This window comes from Vulpes lagopus, chromosome 4 (genome assembly GCF_018345385.1).
Source record: "Vulpes lagopus strain Blue_001 chromosome 4, ASM1834538v1, whole genome shotgun sequence".
Classification (NCBI taxonomy): Eukaryota; Metazoa; Chordata; class Mammalia; order Carnivora; family Canidae; genus Vulpes; species Vulpes lagopus.
This window is the reverse complement of record NC_054827.1, coordinates 104,312,369-104,334,699: the sequence shown is the minus strand read 5'-3', so window position 1 is coordinate 104,334,699 and position 22,331 is coordinate 104,312,369. Positions and strand designations below refer to the sequence as shown.

The 22,331-nt window shown below is 49.3% G+C and overlaps 1 protein-coding gene across 5 annotated transcripts; it reads left to right on the top strand.

Moving 5' to 3' along the window:
* Positions 1-7,662: 7,662 nt before the first annotated feature.
* NR2F2 (nuclear receptor subfamily 2 group F member 2) lies at positions 7,663-21,324 on the top strand. 5 transcript variants are annotated; one of them, XM_041752789.1, is made up of 4 exons: positions 7,663-8,515; positions 13,254-14,871; positions 16,483-17,010; positions 19,849-21,324. In XM_041752789.1, the coding sequence occupies exons 2-4, from the start codon at positions 14,430-14,432 to the stop codon at positions 20,121-20,123; spliced, it is 1,245 nt and encodes a 414-aa protein (XP_041608723.1). In that variant the 5' UTR covers positions 7,663-8,515; positions 13,254-14,429; the 3' UTR covers positions 20,124-21,324. The 5 variants fall into 5 exon arrangements, with proteins under 5 accessions (XP_041608723.1, XP_041608724.1, XP_041608722.1 ...); XM_041752790.1 differs by lacking the exon at positions 13,254-14,871; XM_041752788.1 differs by lacking the exon at positions 7,663-8,515 and having other exon boundaries at positions 12,504-14,871.
* Positions 21,325-22,331: the final 1,007 nt, after the last annotated feature.

Below are 22,331 nucleotides of genomic sequence, written 5' to 3'. Positions count from 1 at the left end.
GTCACATGCTGGTTGATAGTTAAGATGAAAAAAACCCTAAGAGCTCCATTGTAAAAACAGTGTGCCTGTATTTTCAACACACAGAATCCTGTTGTTGGGGTTTTGTTTCCTCTTTAGTGTATTTATTTAATGTTTTTATTTTTGTTTTTATTTTTTGGGGGGACGCAGGAGGGTTTCAGAGCCTCACCTCCTCATTATTGCCTAGATATATAAACTTGAACACAGAAATAAATATTATTTTTAATAATGCATTAGACTATAAAAGCAAAACAATTTGAAAATTCTTTTTTTAATCTCAAAATCTACTCTGTTAACAATAGACAGTGTGTGAAGACAAAAACCCAGATACCTTAGTGCCAAAGGCAAGAAGGCAGAAGGACAGGAATATAAACCATACCCCACAGCTGCCCTATTTAAATTTATCTAGGATAGAGTTTCTTCTAGTTTATTAAGAAAACTTTATATGTTCCTGAAACTTCAAAGTAAACATCACATCTCTTTCCTATGATCAGAATTTTTATTTACTGGTTTTTAAAAGAGGGTGAATAATTCTTGCATATTGACTAACGCTTTTTAAAGCACAAAAGACAAATTAAATGCATTTCCAGGGTAAATAGGAAGAGAGTTAAAGGCTCTTATATAAAATATTCATCCACAGCCACGTCAGTAACAATGTTGAGAGTTATTAGCAAAGAAGAGTAGGTTTAGATATTTGTAAGTGTGTTTGTTTTAAATAGAATGCCTCTGATTTTGTTTTGTATTTAGAAACAATGTAGGTTTTAGCAAGTATATGGTTTTAAAAGCCATTAAATTAACCAATATCATATGAAAAGAATCAATGAGTGAATAAGCATTAAGTCTTGGAGACTGAAAAATAATACTCTTTTAACCCCCACCCCTCCACCCCTTCACCTCCCTTACATCTGACCATGCTGGCTTCCTTCTAATTGCATGGTAATATGGCAACAAAGTATATGCAAAATGAAAATCTGCATTATAACTTTTAGAGTCAATAAATAAGCGATTAACATACATTCTGCACAGAAACAGAGTTGCCCAATTTTTTACTTCCCCCTGAAATATGATATGATGTGGCCCTGTCAAGAAATACCCAATGTGACATTTTTCACTGAAGCCAATATCCCCTTCTTTTTATGTTTTCACTTTTGCTTTAAACTGTTTTAAGTGATATCATCTAAATCAATTTACCTCAGTCAAGCACTTCGTAATCTCTTCGATAAGGCTGATTAATTTATTATAAATTGTAATGGACAGATGGGAAAAGTACCTGTCTCCATCCAATATTCAAAATAAAAGGACCAGTGTACTTTTCATTTAAATATTATACTTTGTAAACTCTCAAGATGAAACTTCCTATGGTCATGGAGTTGAATATCATGTTAAATATCCTCCTCTTAATTTTGAACAGAAGTCCTTTATTTTTAATGTGTACCTTCAACGTTTCAAGAAATCACCCTCTCAAGGGGAGAAATGCAGTTGGTAATTAATTAATTAATTATGTTTTCTAAATTCACACATGTTTTCCTATTATGGCAGTGTGTCTTTGTTCATCTACTTCTTTAATTATATGCTTTATGTTGAAACTTTTCTTTCAGCCTTCTAAAAACCAATAGAATGAAAATTAGTCCTTAACTTATTTTTCTTCTTCCAAAATTCACCTTGAGTTTTGTGGCTAAAGGAAATTAAATCAGATAAATCCCCCCCTCCTTTGTTGTTCTGTTTGTATTTTATTTAAGTACACTGATGCAGCTAATCAACGATATTAATTTATCTGGATACCTGCCTTACTAACACTTTCACATTTAAGTGACTGGCACTTGATACCATTTGATTAATGCCTTTTTTGACATACCAAAAATGAACTGTCATTTTAAAGATTTCATTATCAGACTCTTGCGAAAAGGGGGAGGAAATGTAGAATTAGATGATCTTTCCTCACTCTGTCCACTTCTAAATAAGAACCAATGTCCCCATGGCTTTAGATGTCTTTAGAACTTTCTCATCAGGAATCTCCTTGCACTGTAACATTAAAAGCACGTATAGCCCACATGAGACTTGGTTACAGGGGCAGCAAACCTATCTGTATCTAGAACCCACTCTCTTTTATTTCTTTAATTCATTGAAAAGTAAAATAGAGGATCATGTTGTCGAATTTTAAATATATATTAGGCAAAAGATGCTCACCTTTTGTTTAAATGCCCTGCCAAAGCTACCAAAATGAAAATTGACGTTTTTACTTTGAAGTGTCTTTTTATGATTCTGCAAGGCACAATAGCTTTACCATTACTAACTTGCTTCAGCTTGTATTTCAACAATAGTGATTCCAAGGAGCTCATTCAAAACTCTTTTTTTGCGCTGCTTTCTGCCAGACCCCTGGCATGTACACATGAGTGACAGCCTCTATCTAGTGCTTGAGTATATGAACCTTTAATCCATCATGGAACTTCTAACACCATAAGAATATATACACACCCATGCGCATACACCTTCATGCACATAACTATTATATAACTACCCATTAAAATGCCACCAGGTTTAAAGCCAGCAGAATGAATATTTTCCTAATCTCATCCAGATTTTATGGCTATAATTTGGCTACTGGCAAGATTCTAAATTAGCTTTTACTTAAATGAGAGAAGGTAAAATATTTAGTGGATTTTTTTTTTTTTTTTTGCTTTTAAAACCCCCTCCCACAATAATCTACTGTTGTAGACATGTTAGAATTTTTTTAAGTGAACTGGGTGGTCAGTTAAATGGAAGAAAATATTTCACTACATTATGTTTTCTTATTCCCTAAAGTCCACCTCCATGGAGTGAGCTTTCTTGATGGATGAGACTGTTGTCTCTCTGAATGGAAACCTGCTTTCCTAAGAAGGTTGGGGGTGGGGGAGACCAGTGAAGGACGGCAAGCTCTAAATCCCTGAGACTAGAATATTCCCTCCCTCCATCCTCCCTCCTTTCCTTCCTCCCTGCCTTCCTTCCTTCCTCTCTTCTTCCTTCCTTCCTTCCCCTTTCTTTCTTCCTTCTTTGCTACCGCCCCTAGTTAACCTTCGCTCTGGCCAAGACCAAGAAGGGCTAATGGAGAACGGACTCCTGACAGCCTCCAGGTCAGTGAGACGCCTGAGCTGCCAACACAGGAATTAGAGGATTACCAAGGAAGGAATTCGAGGCACCAGTCGCCTCACACCTGAACACATCGCTCCAATCCATTAGGATTCATCTTAAAAAATAATAATAATAAAAAGTAACCCTTCTGGAAAACTGTTCATTGGATCTGAAGTTATATTTCCTGGTGCCCTGGGGGCCAAGCAGGGCAACCTCAACTGAATTCCTCAACCTGCCAAGAAAATCGTGCATGGGAGGGGGTGGGGGGAGGAGGAGGAATGAATGAATGAATGAATGAATGAATAAATAAATAAATAAATAAATTCCTCAGCTTCTTCAGAAAGAGCAGATTTTTAAGAGAAGGTCAGGTGCTGGAAAAGGAAGAAGAAACCAAAGAAATTCTCCCCTTTCGTCACCTTCTGCCTCTCCTTTTCTCCCCCCAAATTAGTGTCCTCTTGATTATTTGCAGCTGTGTCGAACCTCGAGGTCTGCTCACAGGAGCCAGCGAGGCTCCCGCTTCTAGAAGTGAAAAGCCATTTTCACGCCAGGACTTTGCTGCTTGAGTTTGGGAACAAGGTTTCCTCTCCCTCCCAGCAAACTGCGCCCCCTCCACCAGCCGCCCCCAAAGCCTTGCTAACTTCGGCGAACCCTGCAAGCCTTCGCCCCTGTGCCACTTGGGGCTCCTGCACCCAGCCCTGGGGCCACAGACCGGTTTCCGGGGCTGGAGTGTGGCTCCATACCCCCCAAAAGGGAATTTCCCGCCCTGGGGGCTTCGCCGGTGTACGTCACCCTGCCCCTGCCCTCGTCCTCGTCAGCCTCAGACTTCCTCACACCTGCCCAGGAGCCCCGAACCTGGAATCCACCAGCCCTGTGGTCCGCAGCGGGTTCCGCCACCCGGCGGCCGCCCTAGACACTGGGTGGGTGGGAGGGACAGGCAGCCAGCGGGGCTGGGCCGCTGCGTCCTCTCTCGGCACATCAAAAGAGCAAGGGGACAGAGATATATCAAGGAGAAAGTTCGAGGATGCTGCGGGTCGCGGCTGGGGCGGAAAAATGCAACCCGTCTGGGTCACACCTTCATTCCAGGAGATCGCCTGCAGAGACCGCGCCGTGGGGGAACCCGCCAGCGTCCCCGCGCCGGGCCTGCCCTCCGCTCCAGTGGCCACCTGACCACTGCCACTCGCAACGTGGCTCTCAAGCTCCGGCCCTGGGGCGGCCCGCGCAACCTTTCCGCGGCGGTGGCCCGTGGAAGCCCGGCCGCGGCGGATTGCCGCGCCCTCGCGTCTCCCGTCGAGCAGAGAGGGACGGAGGCCTGCGCCCGGGAGCTCCCTGGCGGTGGTCCGGCCGCCCCCCGCCCCTCGGGGGCTGCTCCCCCTTCTCAGCCTCGCCAAATCCCTGAAAGCCTGGGCCCCCTTCGCCACCCCGGGGGCTTCTAATCACTCCGTATCGATTTCCCTAACTCTTTTCATCCCGTTGAAGACACATCTTAAAACACTCCAGCCCGGAGTGTGCTCTGGGCTTTATCCACACTAATAAAATGATTTACCCTTCTCTCTGCGCTCTCCTCACAGAGGAAAATCGTTCGAGCCCCGGCTACTTGTGTGTGATCAGTAAATATTTAGTGCGGTGACATCCTCAGCTAGGCTTCGGATCGATTCGGGGACCACCGGGAGGTGCGCGCGGTCCGGGCGGGGCCGCGCAGAGCCCGCCGAGGGGGCTCCTCCCGCCCTCGCTGCTGGCCGCTGATTTACGGCCTCGGCAACCAGCAAAAGGGGGCGAAAGCGCGCTGGGAAAATTGGCTTTTCAACCTTTTTACTTTTGACATTCAGCCACCTCCCCAGGCTCTAATTCTCGCCTCCGCTCTTTCCCACCCCCCTCCGCCCCCGACCCAGGGCGCCCTGTGCGCCCTGCGCGCCCTTCCCGCCGCAGCGCGCTGCGCTCGCGCCCCCGCGGCCCGGGGACCACCTATCACAGCCCTGCGCCGCGACGCCGGGAGGCCCAGGCCCCTGCTCTGGGGGTCATCGCCTTCGGGGCGAGGTGCGCTCGGCCCGCCCACACCTCAGAGGGCGGAGAGAGGATGGAGAGGCCCGCAGCTCCATTCGCTCATCGAGGAGCCACTCTCGCTACCTTTTTTCCGACCCTCGGTCATTCCCCCCATTTCTGGGGCTGGTCCTCGACGCCCCTCGGGCTGGACGGCGTCGGGTGGGAACTTTACTTTCCTCGCAGAGAAGCTCCCGTTTCCTTTGAAGCGAAAAGGCGTTGAGCTTGGATGTGTTGGAAGGGGGCCTCCTACCCTGATCCTGGGTGGCAGGGGGCTGCGGCTGCCGCAGTGGCGGTGTCCTCGTCCCCCGGGCCCTCCCGGTCTTCCCTGGGCGCACACCGTCACTGCAAGACCGCGCCCTGGACCTGCACGCCAGGAGGTGGGCCCGACCCGGAACGCGGCACGCTCTCGCCTCCCCTGCGGGACCCGCCACCTCGGACGACTACATTGTCCGAGCGAGCCGGGGAGATGGGAGGGCTGCTAACCCCTTGGGTTCCACTGCTCTTCGGCCCCGGGGGGCTGGGGCCTGAGCGACGCCAACGCCAACGCCGTTGCCCACCTGTTAGCGGGCCTGCTCCCCTCTCACCTGGGGCCAGGGCGTCTGGGCCCGGGGAGGAAGGTGAGCGACCTTGTTGGGTCCACGCACCCCTCCCCGAAGCTAGCGCCCTCTCCTTTGTCCTATTCCTGATTTTCTAAACTGCCTTATCTGCAGACTATATCTTTATACTAATGCATACTTAATTGGTCCGTCTTGACTGTCCATATAAAACAATTTAATTAGGGTGCTTTCTTGCTTTGGAGAGCAAAGAAAAAAAAAAATCTGCCCAGTGCTTATTGTATTTAGCACCAATACAGGCAGAAAATGTAGCACAAGTTTTTGGTTGAAAGAGCACCTCTGTGCCCATTGAAGGGCGTTGATCCGAAAAGACAGAAAGGACAAGTAAAATCGATTTGAAGCGACCCTCTCTGTCCCTTTCACACCATTCAGAAACTCCATTCCTTGTAAGACAAAGACCAGCGCCTTGGGAATTCTCAGGGAAAAAGAGGAGTCCAATCCCACAAGCCTAGGGCACTTTTTAAAAATCCTCAATATTGCACTTAAAACCCGGCTCTCGGTGCTGTGCCCCCCGCGTCTGGGTTTCATAGACACCCCCTCCGAAGCCTGGGGCAGCCTGGCTGACAACACCCCCACCTCTCTGCATGCTGGGCCTTCTGGCCTGGCCAGACAAGCCTTTTAGGGTTAGTGCAGCCCTCACCTTTGACCCCCAAGATCGGAGTGGCTACCACGCTACAGAATGCAGAGTTACAACTCAGGCCAAAGTTAAAACAAAACAACAGCAACAACAACAAAACACTTCTCTACTCCCAACCCAGGGAAACTAGTTCTGGTTCCCCCACCCGGCCACCTTACCCAATAACCCCCTCCACCTCGATGGGTTTTTTCCCTTCGCTGTCGTCTTCGCCTCCAAAGAACTGCCCTAGCCACCTCTGAAGGAAGGAACTTAAGTTGTCAGGGCAGTGTGGCTGGGTTGCGGTGAGTTGTCCTCCATAAGGAACCCGAGTGCCAGGTTATCTGACAGGCGCCCAGGCTGGGGAAGGCGGACATTGATCAGACCTGGCAGGGAAGGGAGAAGGGAGAAGAGGAGAGAGGAGGAGGGCAGGGGAGGGGAGAGGCTGGGGAGCGATCACCTTCACCTGCCCTGAGCCCGGCCCCCCTGTTGAACTATCCCTCGACCTTCTGCTGGGGTTAAAGGGGGCGGGGGCGGAAGGGAGGGGGGGCACCCCTGAGTTACACAAGTGGCCTCCTTCTACAAGAGAATGAGTTCACCACCTCCCCAGAGAAGCCTCACCATCCATCCACTCGATATAAATGATGAGACAAACCACAAGGAAAAACTTCTGTAGCCCATATTTATGGTATTAATGAATAGTTAAAAAAAGATTTACACTTCTTATGATCAATATTCTGAGTTATTTCCCTCAAAGTATATAATTACAGTGTCTTCAGAGTTTTCATCATTGTTTGAGGTGGCAAAACCATTTGTAATTTTCATTAGCCAGTAAACATGTAATTAACATTCAGCACTGTGTTTAACTTAATTCCTGTTTAAGACAAGGACAAGAAGCAGCCGAAGAGCGTTAGTTCCATTTGTCAAGTCTGACATACATCTTACCATAACAGTTTCCTAAAATAAAAGATCCGTGTTTCCCCATTATTCTTCTCTTAAAACAAAACAAAAAAATCCATTAGTTAAAACTGTATTAAAACTGCAAGAGGCAACATAGTTTATTCTCAATTTTCTCTAGTTACTGTATTCCTGCTTCCTTTTTTCATGTGGGAGGGTGGGTGAAGGGAGGGGGTTAATTAAGCATTCATTATTGAAGACTTGAAATTGGGAACCCCTCCCCCCCAAAAGAAATAGGTTTCCTCCTCAGGAAAGTTCTAGAATGGGGACTGGAAAGGGGGGACACAGATCTGCAGGGGAAAGGGGAGAAAAATCACTTGGGGGGACACGAGTTAAAAGTAGAAAAATGAGGATTCCAACGGATTCCTAAGAAAAATGTTGCTTTCCTGTTTCAAGTTCTATCTTTGATCCAGGGTGAGGGGAGCCTGTCTGCCAGTCTGCTAGGCTGCTGCTTTTTCCCCCTCCTCTCCCACCTCTGTTTTTTTCCAACTTGCTTTAGGATTAGCCTCCATCCCTCTCGACCCCAAACAGTGGAATTTGGCTGTGCCTCGGGTCGTCTTGCTTTGCAATATCGCCCATAGTTGTTGGCGGTTTTCTGCTGAGGCTGAGCCGTTTGCTCCAGCCTCCGACTAAACTCATTAAGTTGGGAGATTTTTTTCAATTGGACGGGTGTTTTTAAAGTCTCGTCTTTCCAGCCCCAAACAAGGTGTAACAACGCACTCTTCCTTCTAAGGAATGAGATGAGAGACAAGGATCACTCCAGACATCTCCTACCTACGGTTTGGGGTTTTTTTTCTTAAAGGCGAGGCTTGCATTCCTCAGCAGCTATGTACAAAGCTCCCTGAAACCTCGTCTCTCTAAAGTTAGTGTGCAGGGTTTTCCAGGGCTGAGAACGCCTAATACATGGGGAAGCACTTCCTTGAGGTGGAAGATCTCTCCCTACACCTTCCCTCTTTTTCCCTGCAGGCTAGTGCCTACTTTTTATCAGTTTGCACAATCGCTTAGATAAACACCGAGGAGGAGATTCTCTTTAATTATCAAAGACACATCTTTTCAGGGGGCCAACAAAGCGTTTATTTCACCCGCCAAACTAAAGGAGAGTTATTCCAGTTTAGAAGGAAGATGCAAGCGGTTTGGGACCTTGAACAAGGCAAATATGGTTTTGGTATGTTTACTTACAGTATTTTTTTTCTTTCTCTCTCTCTCCTTTCTCACTTTTCTCCTTGTGCTGTGTGGGGCTGGGGATGACTTGGGGCTTTTCAAAAAATCGGTTTGCTAACGTGTATGAAATGCCTAGGACTGTGGTTTCAGGGGTTTGGGGGGGGGGACAGTCAATTCAATGCATTGCCATATTTTATTACATGTGTGTGATAGGAGAGGTGGTGGAGGGGGGAAGGGGGGGAAAATACAATTGCAAAGCTGCCAAAATATGATTAAACCGAAGCGTAAAGACTGCGGTGCCTCCCCATCTACTCGTCCTGTCTCCTCAAACTCATTTCCTTCGATAGAGCAAACTAAAAGCCAGTCCTAGAAGCGTGTTTTTTTTCCAAGCCACAGACGACTCGGTTTTCTAGCAAAGGAGCTGCGAGGCTTGCGCGAAGTATCAGAATTTACTGTTTGATTTGCCTCTGCGCTTCATTTTGCAACCTTGTGCAAGTGACAGGCAGTCAGGCAGGGAGGGAGGAAAGCTCTGCCCGGCGCCCTCGGCCGCGGCTCGGGGAGGCGAGCGCTCGGCTAAAGCTAGGAGGAGAATCGCAACGCGAAGGGTACTCACCATCGGGCGGGGTGGTGGAGCTGGCGTGCGGATTTCAGGCAAACGTTTACCTTTTTGCTGTCTATTGCAACCGCGTCGGGCTGACTTAAGAAGCAATTCTGTGCTCTGTCCAGAACGTTCAAGGAACGGTTCCTCATTTTTAAAAAGCCAGCGAGAGAGACGACAGAGACAGAGAAAGAAAAAGAGAGGAGGGGGTGAGGGGGACGCACATAAACCCAGTTCAGGGAGAGAGAGAGAGAGAAAAAAAAAAAAATCATCACCTCTCCGCCAGTGACTCGGGAAACGCAGAGGTGGCGAGATCCGAGTCCGGTCCAACCAAGCTAGAGCCAATTAATTTTAAATCCTGAAGAATTATTCAGATTAAAATGTACAGAAGTTTCATTCTCCTATGCCTACGTGAGCTCAAAGTCGTTTCCCTTTAAGAGCTCCTTTTCTTTTAAAGTTGAATTTTAGGCAGCGAGGACTCTTACACTAGGGGGCAGACAGATACTGTACTTGCTCCAATCTTAGGCAATTTTTTCCCTCCCAGCATATGCTCTGATTTAGCACTGTAAATTTTTCAGAGGACCCAACTCTGACAGCCCCTGGTGATTTTCAAAGTACCACAAGCCAGTGGTTAAAAATTGCATTGACTTGGAAGTTCAGAGGGACACAATGGAAGCCCCTTTCCCTATTCATGGAGCTCCAGTGTGGTGGAAGAGAAAAACACACACGGACTAGATTGAGGGAAAGGAGGAATTCAATGAATCCTGGTGGACAGAACTGGTTTCTACTGAGTTCAGAGTTAAACTCGGCATTTGCTGGGGTCTGTATTCATATTGTGATTTAATTTGTGGAGAATTACAGCCATCAGGCCACTTTCTGCAAGAAAATCATATTCCTGGGTGGGTTTACTTTCCTTTTTTTTTTTTTTTTCCCCACCAGAGTAAAACAAATGTTTTTCCAACTTTCTGCGGCCAAATTAAAGCTTGCCATTCCTCTCATTAAAATAAATTTACATCTACAATAAAAGACTGGGCTGGATTTTTTTTTTTGAACAGTAACGACATATTGATATTTATCTTTTAGTCTTAGAGCTGTTTATTCGAGGGAAATGAGCATCTCTGAAGAAGACATTTTAAAATATTTTCCCCTGTTTTTTTTTTTCCCCTTGAGTCTGCAGTCCTTCCTCTTCTTACGTGCAGTCAAATTAACTACAATTGATATGGCTATTTATTTATTTATTTATTGGATTTTTAATAGCAGCCCCATAACTGAATGAATCCTAAAATACAGACTGAAGCACCTCGGACTTCATGGCAGCCCTGTGGTTGTGTGCTTTAGCAGGCTTCAGTTCTGTAAGAGATTGGGAAATTCTTCATTTTAAACCAGAGGCCATCAGACCGCACTTCAAATACCAAAAATCTCTTTGGAAGCTCTTCCTCGTCAAAAATTTCCCACTGCATGTCTGGAAAAGGTGATCTTGCTATATAGAAGTGTCTGCACTCAAGAGGCGAGATTAAGATTTCCCTACAATCAATTATTCCCATCTTCTATTAAATTGAGATGGGTATGCCCATTAGATTTCCTATTTCAACACAGCCCCGCCACATCTCTGCTGAGTTTGCCCCTAATCTACTGACATTTGTAGCATTGGGCAATCCCTTGAATCATAGGGGTTGAAAGGGAAGAAAACAACAACAACAACAACAAAAAACCTTTCTCTGAAATGATTTCTTTTCCATCCTTCTGTCCTCCTTAAGAGAAAGTTATATTGTGTCTCTAATCAACCTGAAATTCTCAGCCTGCCTTCTCTCTGTGGCAATCTCATTACACACCAGCTTTCTGATAGTTCAGTGTCCACTATAGTTGGATTTTTTTTTTTTTACAACTTTCAAATAATCCCAGCACCTGCAGCTTTAGTGAAATACGTGATTTTATCGGAGAAAGGGTGAGGGCTAGGAAGGTTCCAGGAATGAATGAAGGGGGGTTTCTCCTTCCCTAAAAACTGGCCCCTGTCTGCCTACATCTTCACTTAGTACTTACCTTATATTCTGCCTGTGTGTAAAGGATACTGAATGCAAAGTGCACACCAGCACAGGTCAATTACATGTCTGGTTCATGCTTTTTTAAAAAAAAAAAAAATCTCTCATCTCGTCGATTTTTTTGAACTATCAAGGATGCTTTCCTGTGGTCATTAATTTACTCTTTATATGTGTTCGTGTTTCCTAAAGCTCAGCGTGTTTTGTGTAAAATATTCTAATTGTTCATAAACCTGGCTGGCTTGCCAGTTTACAGTTTTTCTTGCTGCAAAAATGTGTATGAGGGTGTCAAAATGTTGTTCCATATATGTTGAATAATTACAATTCACTAACTTCCCTTTGATTAAACCGAAAGGTTACTGCGTTGAAATACAGTGCATTCTGTGGGGTCAATTCTAGATGTTTGATGTTTAAAACCAAACGCCCTGGAATTCGGAGACGCATCCCCTGTTGATGATTTTAGCACATTGAACGGAATGGCACAGGCTATGAAGTTGTTCTTCTTGAATCTCCTGAGATAGACTGTGGCTTGTGTGTGGTTCTCCTGAGTTGTACTTGGTATTATTCCCAATTTGGAGCAGAATCTCTGGTTGTGTTTTAATGACTTTATGGATGCTTAAAAGGAACTTGAGGAACAATGAAGTTGGTTCTCAACTGTTCCTTGACCTAGAAGCACAGTCGCTGAAGCCTTTGTCTGTGCACGTTGACAAATGTGCATCCGATGCATGTGCGCTTACATGTGTGTACAGAGGGTATGCACAGGGGAGGCTGGGAGGCTGCCTCCGCTTGTCCATCAGCGGGCAGGACGGTCTGGTCACCTCTCTCCACGCCTGGGTATGTGGCAGGACCGTGGCTTGTGAGTTAGCTATAACTAATGAGAGGGAATAAAGTTGAGGAAAATTGATTTTAATTGCGTCATGACAATGAGATGAAGTCTACTTGTGCTTCTCAGCATCCGAGGCGCTTTATTTGAGCAATTAAAATGTCAGGCCACATACCTGTGAAATGTTAACCCTACAAGGAAAAGACAGAGGCTAAACGGCTTTTGTTTCTTTTTTTTTTTTTTTTAATTCTTCTTCTTCGAAGAAGGAAAAAAATAAATAGAGAAAAAAGAAAAAAGCCACAAGACCGAGCAAGTGATCAGAGTTGATTAAGAGAAGGGTCTACCATCACCCGGATTTGACCAAATCTTTCGTTTGGAAAATGCCTCCAAGCTCGGCTCGCGGCACCTTCCTCCCCCCCCCCCCCCGCCCCCCCACCCCCACCCCCACCCCCACCCACTACCCCTCTTCAAAGAAACCGGGGAACTTTTCTCTTTCTCTGGCTCGGTGGGCACAAAGCTGCGCCGGGAGTCCCGGGTGGTGCGCGAGCGACGGGTTTCACGGCAGCGCCAAGTTGCGGGAGGCGAAGTCCTCGATTCCATCCGAAGCCTCTCGCGGAGCCTTTAAGAGGCGTCGTGTGTGCGCGCCGCGCTCCTCTCCCCGCCGGGGCGGAAACCTCCGGCGCGGGGTGCGGGGAGCTCGGGGGCCGCGCGCCCGGGGCCGGCCCGGGCCCATCCCCCGCGCGGCGGCGGCGGCGGCGGCGGCGCGGCCGCCCCCTCCCCGCCCCCCGGGGCCCCCCGCGCGCCCCGCGCGGCGGCCGCGACGCCGCTCGCGCTAGGACCGGGCTGAGCCCGCGGCCGCCATGGCGGGGCCGCCGCGCTCCGGCCAATGACGACGAGGGGGCGGCGCGCGCGCGCCTGGCCAGGCCAACCCCGGCTGCTGCCTTATAAGGCGCGCCGTCGCCATGGCAACGTGCGCTAAGTTGCAGCAGTCGTGTCAAAGTTCACTATATAGAGAGCTCAGTGAGCTGATCGCGGAGAAGCCACTTCTGCCAGCCCCGGCGCCTATAAATCGCATTCCCTCCCGCGCCCCCCTTTTTAGCATATTTGATCACTTTGATTCTCTGTTCTTTTCTCTCCGCGGTGTGTGTGTGCGTGCGCGCGTGTGTGTTTTCTTCTCCTCCTCCTCCTCTCCCCGAGTTGCCTCCTTCCTCCGGGTGCCGTGCTGCCTTTTTTCCCTTCTTTCATTCTTTCTCTCCGTCTTTTTCTCCCCCCTCTGCGCACGAAGGATGTGCTTCTAGGTGGTGATCTGCCCTCCTCTCTCTCTTTTATCATTTCTCCCCCGCCGCCGGCGAGTTGACTCTTTCCCTATGTGTGTGAGGCGGCGGCGGCAGCAGCAGCAGCGGCGGCTCCGGCGGCGGCAGCAGCGGCAGCAGCGGCTTCAGCGGCGGCGGCGGCGCTAGACGCGGCGGCTCCGGGCCCGACCCGGCGGCTTCGGCGGCGGCGGCGGCGGCGGCGGCTCCGGCGGCGGCGGCGGCCCGGGCGGCCCGCAGGGAGCGGCGAGCGGCCTCCATCCGGCGAAAGCGGGCGGCGGCGGCCAGAGCGAGCGAGGCGCGCGCCGGGCGCCCGTGGCAGGCGGCGGCGGCGGCCCAGCGCCAGGACGACGCCGCGCAGCGCCCGACGCGGACCACTTTCATGCTGATTCCCCCGGACCCGGGCAGCGCTCCGGCCACTCCGCGGGCCGCCGGCCTCCGCCCCGGCCTGCCCGGCTCTCTGGGCGCGCCCGCGACCGGCGCCTCCGCTCTCCCAGTCCTCCTGATTTCGATGGCTTTCCTGAATGGCTGACTGTGGGCTGCCCTGGACTTGGCCCCCGGACAGTCGCCTCTCCTCCTCCTCCTCCTCCTCCTCCTCCTCCTCCTCCTCCTCCTCCTCCTCTTCCTCCTCCTCTTCCTCCTCCTACTCCAACTCCTCGGCACACCAGCTCTGAGAGCGAGAGAGTGAACGAGAGAGGGAGGGAGAGAGTGAGAGCGAGCGAGATCTTTGGAGAGATTTTTTTTTTTTTTTTTTTTTGCCTCCTACTTCTGTCTTGAAGCCAGACAATCGACTTGCAGCTCTCCCTCCCCTCCCTCTCTCTCCACGTTTTGCTCCCACTCTCTCTCCCCTGGCCCCTTCCCCTCCCCTCCGGGCGGAAAGCCCCCCGAAACCAACAAAGCTGAGCCGAGGGAAACAAACAAAACAAACACACCGGGCCAGACAAGCAATCGACAAAACTTTGCAAAAGCAGAAACAAAAAAGGAAAAACTAATCAACCTCAACCAACCAGCCCCCGAGCCACCCGGGGCGCCCTCCCGCGCCCTCTCGCACCCTCGCACACACAAAAGGCGGCGCGCCGGAGCCCGAGACCCGGGAGCCGCCGCCGCCCGCAGCCAGGGGAGCAGGAAGTCCGGACGCGGCCCCCATAGATATGGCAATGGTAGTCAGCACGTGGCGAGACCCCCAGGACGAGGTGCCCGGCTCGCAGGGCAGCCAGGCCTCGCAGGCTCCGCCTGTGCCCGGCCCGCCGCCTGGCGCCCCGCACACGCCACAGACGCCGGGCCAAGGGGGCCCGGCCAGCACGCCGGCCCAGACGGCGGCCGGGGGCCAGGGCGGCCCGGGCGGCCCGGGCGGCGACAAGCAGCAGCAGCAGCAGCACATCGAGTGCGTGGTGTGCGGGGACAAGTCGAGCGGCAAGCACTACGGCCAGTTCACGTGCGAGGGCTGCAAGAGCTTCTTCAAGCGCAGCGTGCGGAGGAACCTGAGCTACACGTGCCGCGCCAACCGGAACTGTCCCATCGACCAGCACCACCGCAACCAGTGCCAGTACTGCCGCCTCAAAAAGTGCCTCAAAGTGGGCATGAGACGGGAAGGTATCGGCCTCTCATTTCTACACCCCCCTCCCCGCCTGGGGTCCCGGGGCCCTGGGTACGTTTGGCTAGCCTGCTCTGGGTAAGGACGCAGAAGCCCCGAGCTCTTCTCTTCGTATTGCAGCTGAACGGGGTTTTGTACTAGAAGCAACTTCTGCACTGGAACCCAGACCCCCAATTCCGCATGCTTTGGCCGACTGATTTCCTCCTCTACTTTCTCTTCGGGCTGTTTCATTTTCTTTGCATTGATTGCGAGTTCATTCGAGTTCGCCTTTCTGCGAGGGGATGGGGTGTTGTCTGTTGTTTTAAAGCCTGGTTTACTTCTCTGCCTTTCCTCTCGGTTTCTCTCTCTCTCTCTCTCCCCCTTGTTTTTCCTGCATGTTCAACATATGTCCCTCCTCCCCACCCCTCTCCCCAGCCCCCACCCTCTCAAAAAAAAAAAAAAAAGCAACAACCTGAGATTGTACTTTTGTACAGGAGGTTCAAATTACAAATGGCAATTTTATGCACTTCGCCGTATTAACGCTGCTGCCCGGGCAGCGCTCATGTGACCCTCCATGGATTAACATTCTGCTTTAAAAAAAAAAAAAATACCTCTGTTTTCTTTTTTCCTTTCACTTTTGAAAGGAGGAGAGCGCGATAGGGAGCAGGGAAGGGTGGGCGAGGGGCCCTCGGCGGCTGCTTTCGCTCTGCGCGAGTTGGGTCTTTGTGATATAAAATTCGCCGAGCGCCGCGAGCCGTGCTCGGCCAATGGCGCGCTCGGCGCCGGGCGCGGGCTCCGGGCTAGGGCGAGCGAACGCCGGGCTTTCTTTGTGTTTCTGCGAGAGCGACTCTCCCGGTCCGGCGTCAGATCACAGCCCGAGCCCGAGCCTCGCCGGCCTTCCCCGGCCCTCTCGGGCCCTACCCTGGCTGCGCCGGCGCCGGCCGCCCGCTCCCCGCCTGCTCCCCGGCTTCCTCTCTCCTCGGCCGGCCTCTCTCTCCGCCTCTCCCTCCGTCTCTCTTTCTTCCAGCACACTGATTAGGCTGCCGCCAGACCTCGGCTTTCCGCTCGTCTCCCACCGTGGGGGGGCGGGGGGCGGGGGGGCCCGCCGGGTTGGGACCGGGGCTGCGGGGCTCGAGTGTGAGTCGTTGCGGGGTGCCGCAGGCCGTCTGGGGTGAACCCTGGTGTCTTTTCGCAAAAGCGTCTCACCCTCCCCCCAGACTCGCCCCTCCCGCTCCCTCTCCTCCAATCAATAAGAAATATCAGCTGTTTAGCTGTAAAGGAGAAAGATGCCCCCCAGAACGCTCCATCCCGCGCACAGGGCCCGGGACCCCGAGGCAGAGTGGTCAGTTCGGGGTCCTCGGCGGCCCAGCCCCGAGCGGGCCTCGGAGGCCAAGTGTGCCGCTCTGGCCGCCAGAGCTTGCCTGGGTGGCGGTGTGAGAGGAGGGCTGCCGGGCTCCCGGCGACTTCCAGCTCTGTGGCCCTGGCGCGCTGCTGAGAGAGGGGCAGGCCTGCCTGCTCGGGAGCGCCACGGGGTCCGGGTCAGGGGGGGTCGGGCTGGGGCAGACCCCGCCAGGGGAGCCGGAAGGCGAGGCTGGTTGTTAACTGCGGGGTGTCTCCTTTCCTCCCCGCAGCGGTGCAGAGGGGCAGGATGCCGCCCACCCAGCCAACCCACGGGCAGTTTGCGCTGACCAACGGGGACCCTCTCAACTGCCACTCGTACCTGTCCGGATATATTTCTCTGCTGCTGCGCGCCGAGCCCTATCCCACGTCGCGCTTCGGCAGCCAGTGTATGCAGCCCAACAACATCATGGGCATCGAGAACATTTGCGAACTGGCCGCGCGGATGCTCTTCAGCGCCGTCGAGTGGGCCCGGAACATCCCCTTCTTCCCTGACCTGCAGATCACCGACCAGGTGGCCCTGCTTCGCCTCACCTGGAGCGAGCTGTTTGTGCTGAATGCAGCACAGTGCTCCATGCCCCTCCACGTCGCCCCGCTCCTGGCCGCCGCAGGCCTACACGCCTCACCCATGTCCGCCGACCGAGTGGTCGCCTTTATGGACCACATACGGATCTTCCAAGAGCAAGTGGAGAAGCTCAAAGCGCTGCACGTCGACTCCGCCGAGTACAGCTGTCTCAAGGCCATAGTCCTGTTCACCTCAGGTAGGAAGGAGCCCTGTCCTGTCATGCCCAAGGACTCCTAGCTCAGGGTTAGGGCCCAGAGAACTTGGCAGTCCCCAGAGTGAGGCCAGCCTCCCCCTTGAAAGGCCACACTGTTGAGTGCAACTTGGAGTGGGAACTTTGTGTATAGGTGCTGGGCCTCACCACGCCTGTCCTGGGGATAAGAGAGGAAGGCTGGACTTCAGAAAGGCTGCTTCAGACACACAGGCTCTCAAAATTGGCCATGGGGAAGCCTCTCGGGCCTGCCAGACTGGGATGCATGCATGTTCCTGCTCCCTCCCTTAGCCCAGGCCTTCTGGGCCAGCAGAGCCTGTGCAATCTCCTCTACCCCATGGCTTGCTCTCTCTCTCTCTCTCTCTCTCTGTCACCCTGGCTGAGCCTCTAGGAGATGCCTCTGGGCACTGGAACCATCCTGGCATCATCTCTGCAGGGGAAAGTTTGCCCCTGCAGGGGAAAAGTTTGTCTGCTAACTCAGTAGGAGTTGGAGCTCCAGGCAAATCCAACCTGAGGGCAGCAATTTTCAAAATCATATTCTTATTAAAACAATACAAACTGCCAGGAGAGCAGGAAGAGCAGTCAGGAAGGGGCAAGGGGAAGAAAGAGGCCATCCTAGCTAGCCAGAATGTCTGCAAGGGGTTGAAGACTCTGGCCTCTTGCTGCTTCTGCCCAGGCAAACACTTAAGGCAATTTTCAAACAACCCAAAGTGTATGCCAACTTGGGCTGGATACGAATGTTGCCAGAGATATAAAACCATCATTGACTGCATTGTGAAACCTAATTAGTTTGTATGTAGTTTAACCTGTGTGAGTAATAGATCTAATATTAATTAACTCTTGAGGCCAAATGATTTTTGAAGGTGTCTGGCTTCCCACTTTGGGCCACACCTGAGCCTTCTGGCTGCCTCCAGGCTGAGTTCAGCCTATCCCAGGTGGGTGGAAATCACCCCCTCCACATTCTTGGTCTGAGTTGTCAGCTGATCCCTTTGTCATGGCTGAGAGGGAAGAGGGGTTCCCAATTCAGAATCACAAACAGTCGGATGTTGGCAGGGCTTGGAACCTAGAAACTGCAGTTTTTAAAACAGCTTGTAATCAGGACACTGGGAGAGCTGTGTAGTTCTTGTGGCGGACAAAAAGATCTACAGTCTCTTCCTTATTGTGTGAAGGAAATCTGGGGACCCAAGTCATTAGCTCAATCGATTGCAGGTTCTGAGTCCTTAACCCACTGTCTGTTATGCATTGCTGCTTTTCACACATAAACCATCCCCCCCCCCCCCCACACACACACAGCCACCCCAAATTCTGCCTTTGAAAGTCCTTAGGTAATCAATTAAAGGGCAGTGTCTGGCAAGGAAAAGCTGTATGGAGAGAGGCTTGGATCTGGAGTATTTTTTCTCAGGGGAACTGTCATAACTAGAACATTTGCCTGATGCAAATGTACAGGCAGGATATTCCCCTACCCCATAGCCACCCTCACCCCTCATGCCACAATCCTACTACAACCCAGCCCATGATCCCAGAAGGTGAGGGTGTTGTTAATTTCTCCATATCATTGTTAGCTCTTAGTCTTACCCTTGGTCTTTCAAGGAAAGAAATGCCTGATACTGTCGTCACAGTTTAATTTATTACTATTTGCAAAATGTAGAGGCCTGTGTGGAGAATGCAAATCGCCTCACAAAGAGATAAAGGTCCCTCTTATCTGATTCGTAGGGAGACACACAGTGTACCAGCGCAGAGGGAGGGAGTCCTATGCAAACAGATCTTTTAATTCCTGACCACAGACACCTATGCATTCTTTACATGAGGAGTCCTAGATACACACATGAGGAAATTGCATGTGTGCTCTGGTTCTTGGGGGTGGAAGTAGTGGCGGCTGTTTTCAAATATCTGTTTTAAGGATTCACAGTCTGCATGTGTTAGCCCCAGTCCTGTCTGGGGAGCCCAAAAAGGTCAGGTCACAACCTGCACCGCCTTCACTGAGAAGCCTCTCATTTCAAAGGCACTTTTTTTTTTTTTTTTTTTTTTGTATTTTCACATACCCAAAAGAGAAAAAGTGTTTTCCTGAAGATAACAGGGAGGGGTTTCTTCTTGGAGGGACCTGGGTTTTTAAAAAAATAAATAAATAAAGGGGGGTAGAAGAGAAAGGGAGAGAGAAGAAAAAGGGGAAAAGAAACAGCTCAAATGAACAGAGAGATCACAGTTTGCATGGCTGCCCTTCAATAGCCTATACTGACAAGATCAGTTTTAAAGGGCCACTTAAATCAGTTTCAAAGACTAGAGAAAAATGAGTCGCCCTCTTTGGGGAGAATCTGAGGCTGGGTCGTGGACGCCATTACTAGAGGCTGGGCCAGGTTTTTGCCCTCCCCCCCCCCCCCACTATATAATTATAAGCCAAACTATTATTTACAGAGGAGGAGGGGGAGGAGGACTGGCAGTTTGGGTTTCATCTGTTTGTCTGTTTACTGACTTGAGCCAGATTCACCCAATGCACTTTGCTTGGGCCTCCCAGTGATGACCACGCCTGAGGACTGGGACAGTGAAAGCCTTGCAGTGCACTGAGCTGTGTTTGACTTTAAAGCAAATAGCCCAGGATCATCTCGTGCTCTCCTCCTCCTCCCCACCCTCCCAGCACCCCCCCCTCCGCCCAAGTTTTCAGTACAGAGGCATTTGCTCCCACTCCGGTTGGGGCAGTTTGACAGAGCACTGTACACACACCTCATGTGACCCATTTCAAACCTCTTAATCTGATGACTGAATTCTTCTTCTTCTCCTCCTTCTTCTTCTTCCTCTTCTTTTTTTTTTTTTTTTTAAACTTTCTTCCAGATGCCTGTGGTCTCTCTGATGTAGCCCATGTGGAAAGCTTGCAGGAAAAGTCCCAGTGTGCTTTGGAAGAATACGTTAGGAGCCAGTACCCCAACCAACCAACACGATTCGGAAAGCTTTTACTTCGCCTCCCTTCCCTCCGCACGGTCTCCTCCTCAGTCATAGAGCAATTGTTTTTCGTCCGTTTGGTAGGTAAAACCCCCATCGAAACCCTCATCCGGGATATGTTACTGTCCGGCAGCAGTTTTAACTGGCCGTATATGGCAATTCAATAAATAATAAATCAAAATAAGGGGGAGTGAAACAGAGAGAAAGCAAAGGCAAAAGACTGGTTTGTTTGCTTAAATTCCTTCTGTTAAGAAAGGATATAAAAGGATGTTACAAGTTTGCTAAAAGAAGAGAGGGGAAGAATTTAATGGACTGTGAATTTCAAAAAAAAAAAAAAGACTGTCAAATGAACTTTTACAGAATGCATTAAAAAAAAAAAAACTCCTGTGTCGGTCAGAACAACTTGCTACTTATCATTTTTGTATAAAAAGGAAATTAGTCTTTTTCTTTTTTTGGTAAATTTTTGAAAAATATTGCTAAAAGTGCATTTAAGGAGATTGGGAGAAAATTAGCAGAATGGAGAAAGTAAGTCTTTTTTTTTTTTTCCAAATTATTAATTGTCCTGTGTCTATGTACCTCTAGCTGTTCTTTTTTGTACTTTTCTGGTTCCAAACCAGTTTATTCTGTGGTTCTATAATAAGTTTTGATATAATCTTGGCTTCTTAAAAACTGTGTATCCTTAAAATATATGTTCTGCAAGAATTAAAACTGAGTCCATGAAAATATCATAGGAAGACATAAAACTTTAAAAGACAACTCAAAGATGATGGAAACGCACTTACAAGTGGTGACCAAAAATTTTAGGTGAAGTTGAGCACTCTTAATTTGAGAACTGGAAGAACCACATACAACACTTAACTTCCCCTACCCTGCCCCCCTCCAAAAGACACCATAACAAACCTAGCTTTTTAAAAATATTTTAAGAAAGAGAATGAACTGTGGAATCTATTGGCAGCCAAGGAATGTGTCCAAGACACATGCTGAGGTTTTGAATAAAAAGTGAACTTTTGTAATTTGAATTGGGTCCCGCTTAGTTCCTGAATTGTTATGAAAATCCTCTATCTGTTTGTATATTTGCAAACCCTTTGTATTATAATTGTTGATATTTTCCCTTTTTAAAAAAAAATACCATTGAAATCAGCATGACAAAATAACACTGTTGGCACTTATAGGTAACGTGATTGATTCAGTATCTTAGAGTTTACAGTTTGTGTTTTAAAAAAAACTGAAGGTTTTTTTTTTTAAGTGCAACATTTCTGTATACTGTAAAAGTTATAATAACTGAATTGTTTGGTCGAGTCTTTGTGTGTTATATTCCAAGGAAAATTGAAAGTATTCAGAAATTAAAATATTATTTGATATCTGAAATCTGTTTGGCTGTCCCCACTCACTGTCTTTCCATCGTGAAGAGCCCCTGTGAGCTCTCGCTGAGCCGGGCCAGGGGTCCATTTGTTTACTCCCCTGAGTCAGTTTGTTCAAAGGTGGACTAGTATATTTGCCTGTTTAATTTGGGTGCGTGGGGTGGGGGGGGGGAGAGAAGCTAAAGTTAATGGTTTATCTATGGTTTAGGAAGTGCCATACTGATATAGTAAACCACCCCTATTCACCTAATCCTCCTTTTAATTAAAAATGGATTTTCCAGGAAAAAAAAAAAAAAGGCCCTTATATTTGTCACACGTAAGTGCCTGCTTAGGGAAGGTATTGTGGAAAGTATTAGAAATCTTGAGATCAGTATCTATTTTATGATCAGAAAAAAATACTGTTTTGTACATTTCTGACAGTTAAGCAAAAGACAGTTCTAGCAAGCTAATCACAGCGTTGTAAATAGAGGGCAGTTGTTTGCAGTGAGTTTTTCCTTAAGTAGGTGTGATTTTTAAAAATATTCTGTGGTTCTCATCTAGCTTGGTTGTTGAGAGGATTTCAAATTCAGTGATATAGCTTAGAGCGCTGAAGGGTCTGTTTTTAGTGTATATATGATAACTTGCCGTTGGCCTGCCTTTCCCCTCCCCCCTTTACGTTCATTCTGTGAGAGCATGACCACAGGTCAAGGGAGCCTTTTCCACTGGAGTTATGTACATAAAAACACATCGACATTTTGACATTTCGGATTGTGTAGATACAATCTGTACTGCTCTTGGGATCCTTTGTCCTTAGAAGCCAAATTAAGAAAAAGAAGAGAAAGAAAGAAGGAAGGAAACTTTACAGGGTGTGCTGATTTGGAAGTAGTAACAATTTTGTTTTGGAGGTGGTGGTGTTTTCTCTCTCTCTCTCTCTCTCTCTCTCTCTCTCTCTCTCTCTCTTTTCCTGGTTTGAAGGAAGCTCAGTGTGTGGGAGCTTGCAATTTTGTTCTTACTGAGGCTTTCCAGCACCCCCCC

Bases quoted from the DNA above. Each gene is read 5' to 3' on its own strand.
- NR2F2 (XM_041752789.1), top strand. From the start codon at position 14,430: ATGGCAATGGTAGTCAGCACGTGGCGAGACCCCCAGGACGAGGTGCCC. The intron at 14,872-16,482 runs GTATCGGCCTCT...TCCTCCCCGCAG, and splicing joins AGTGGGCATGAGACGGGAAG to CGGTGCAGAGGGGCAGGATG. The intron at 17,011-19,848 runs GTAGGAAGGAGC...ACTTTCTTCCAG, and splicing joins CATAGTCCTGTTCACCTCAG to ATGCCTGTGGTCTCTCTGAT.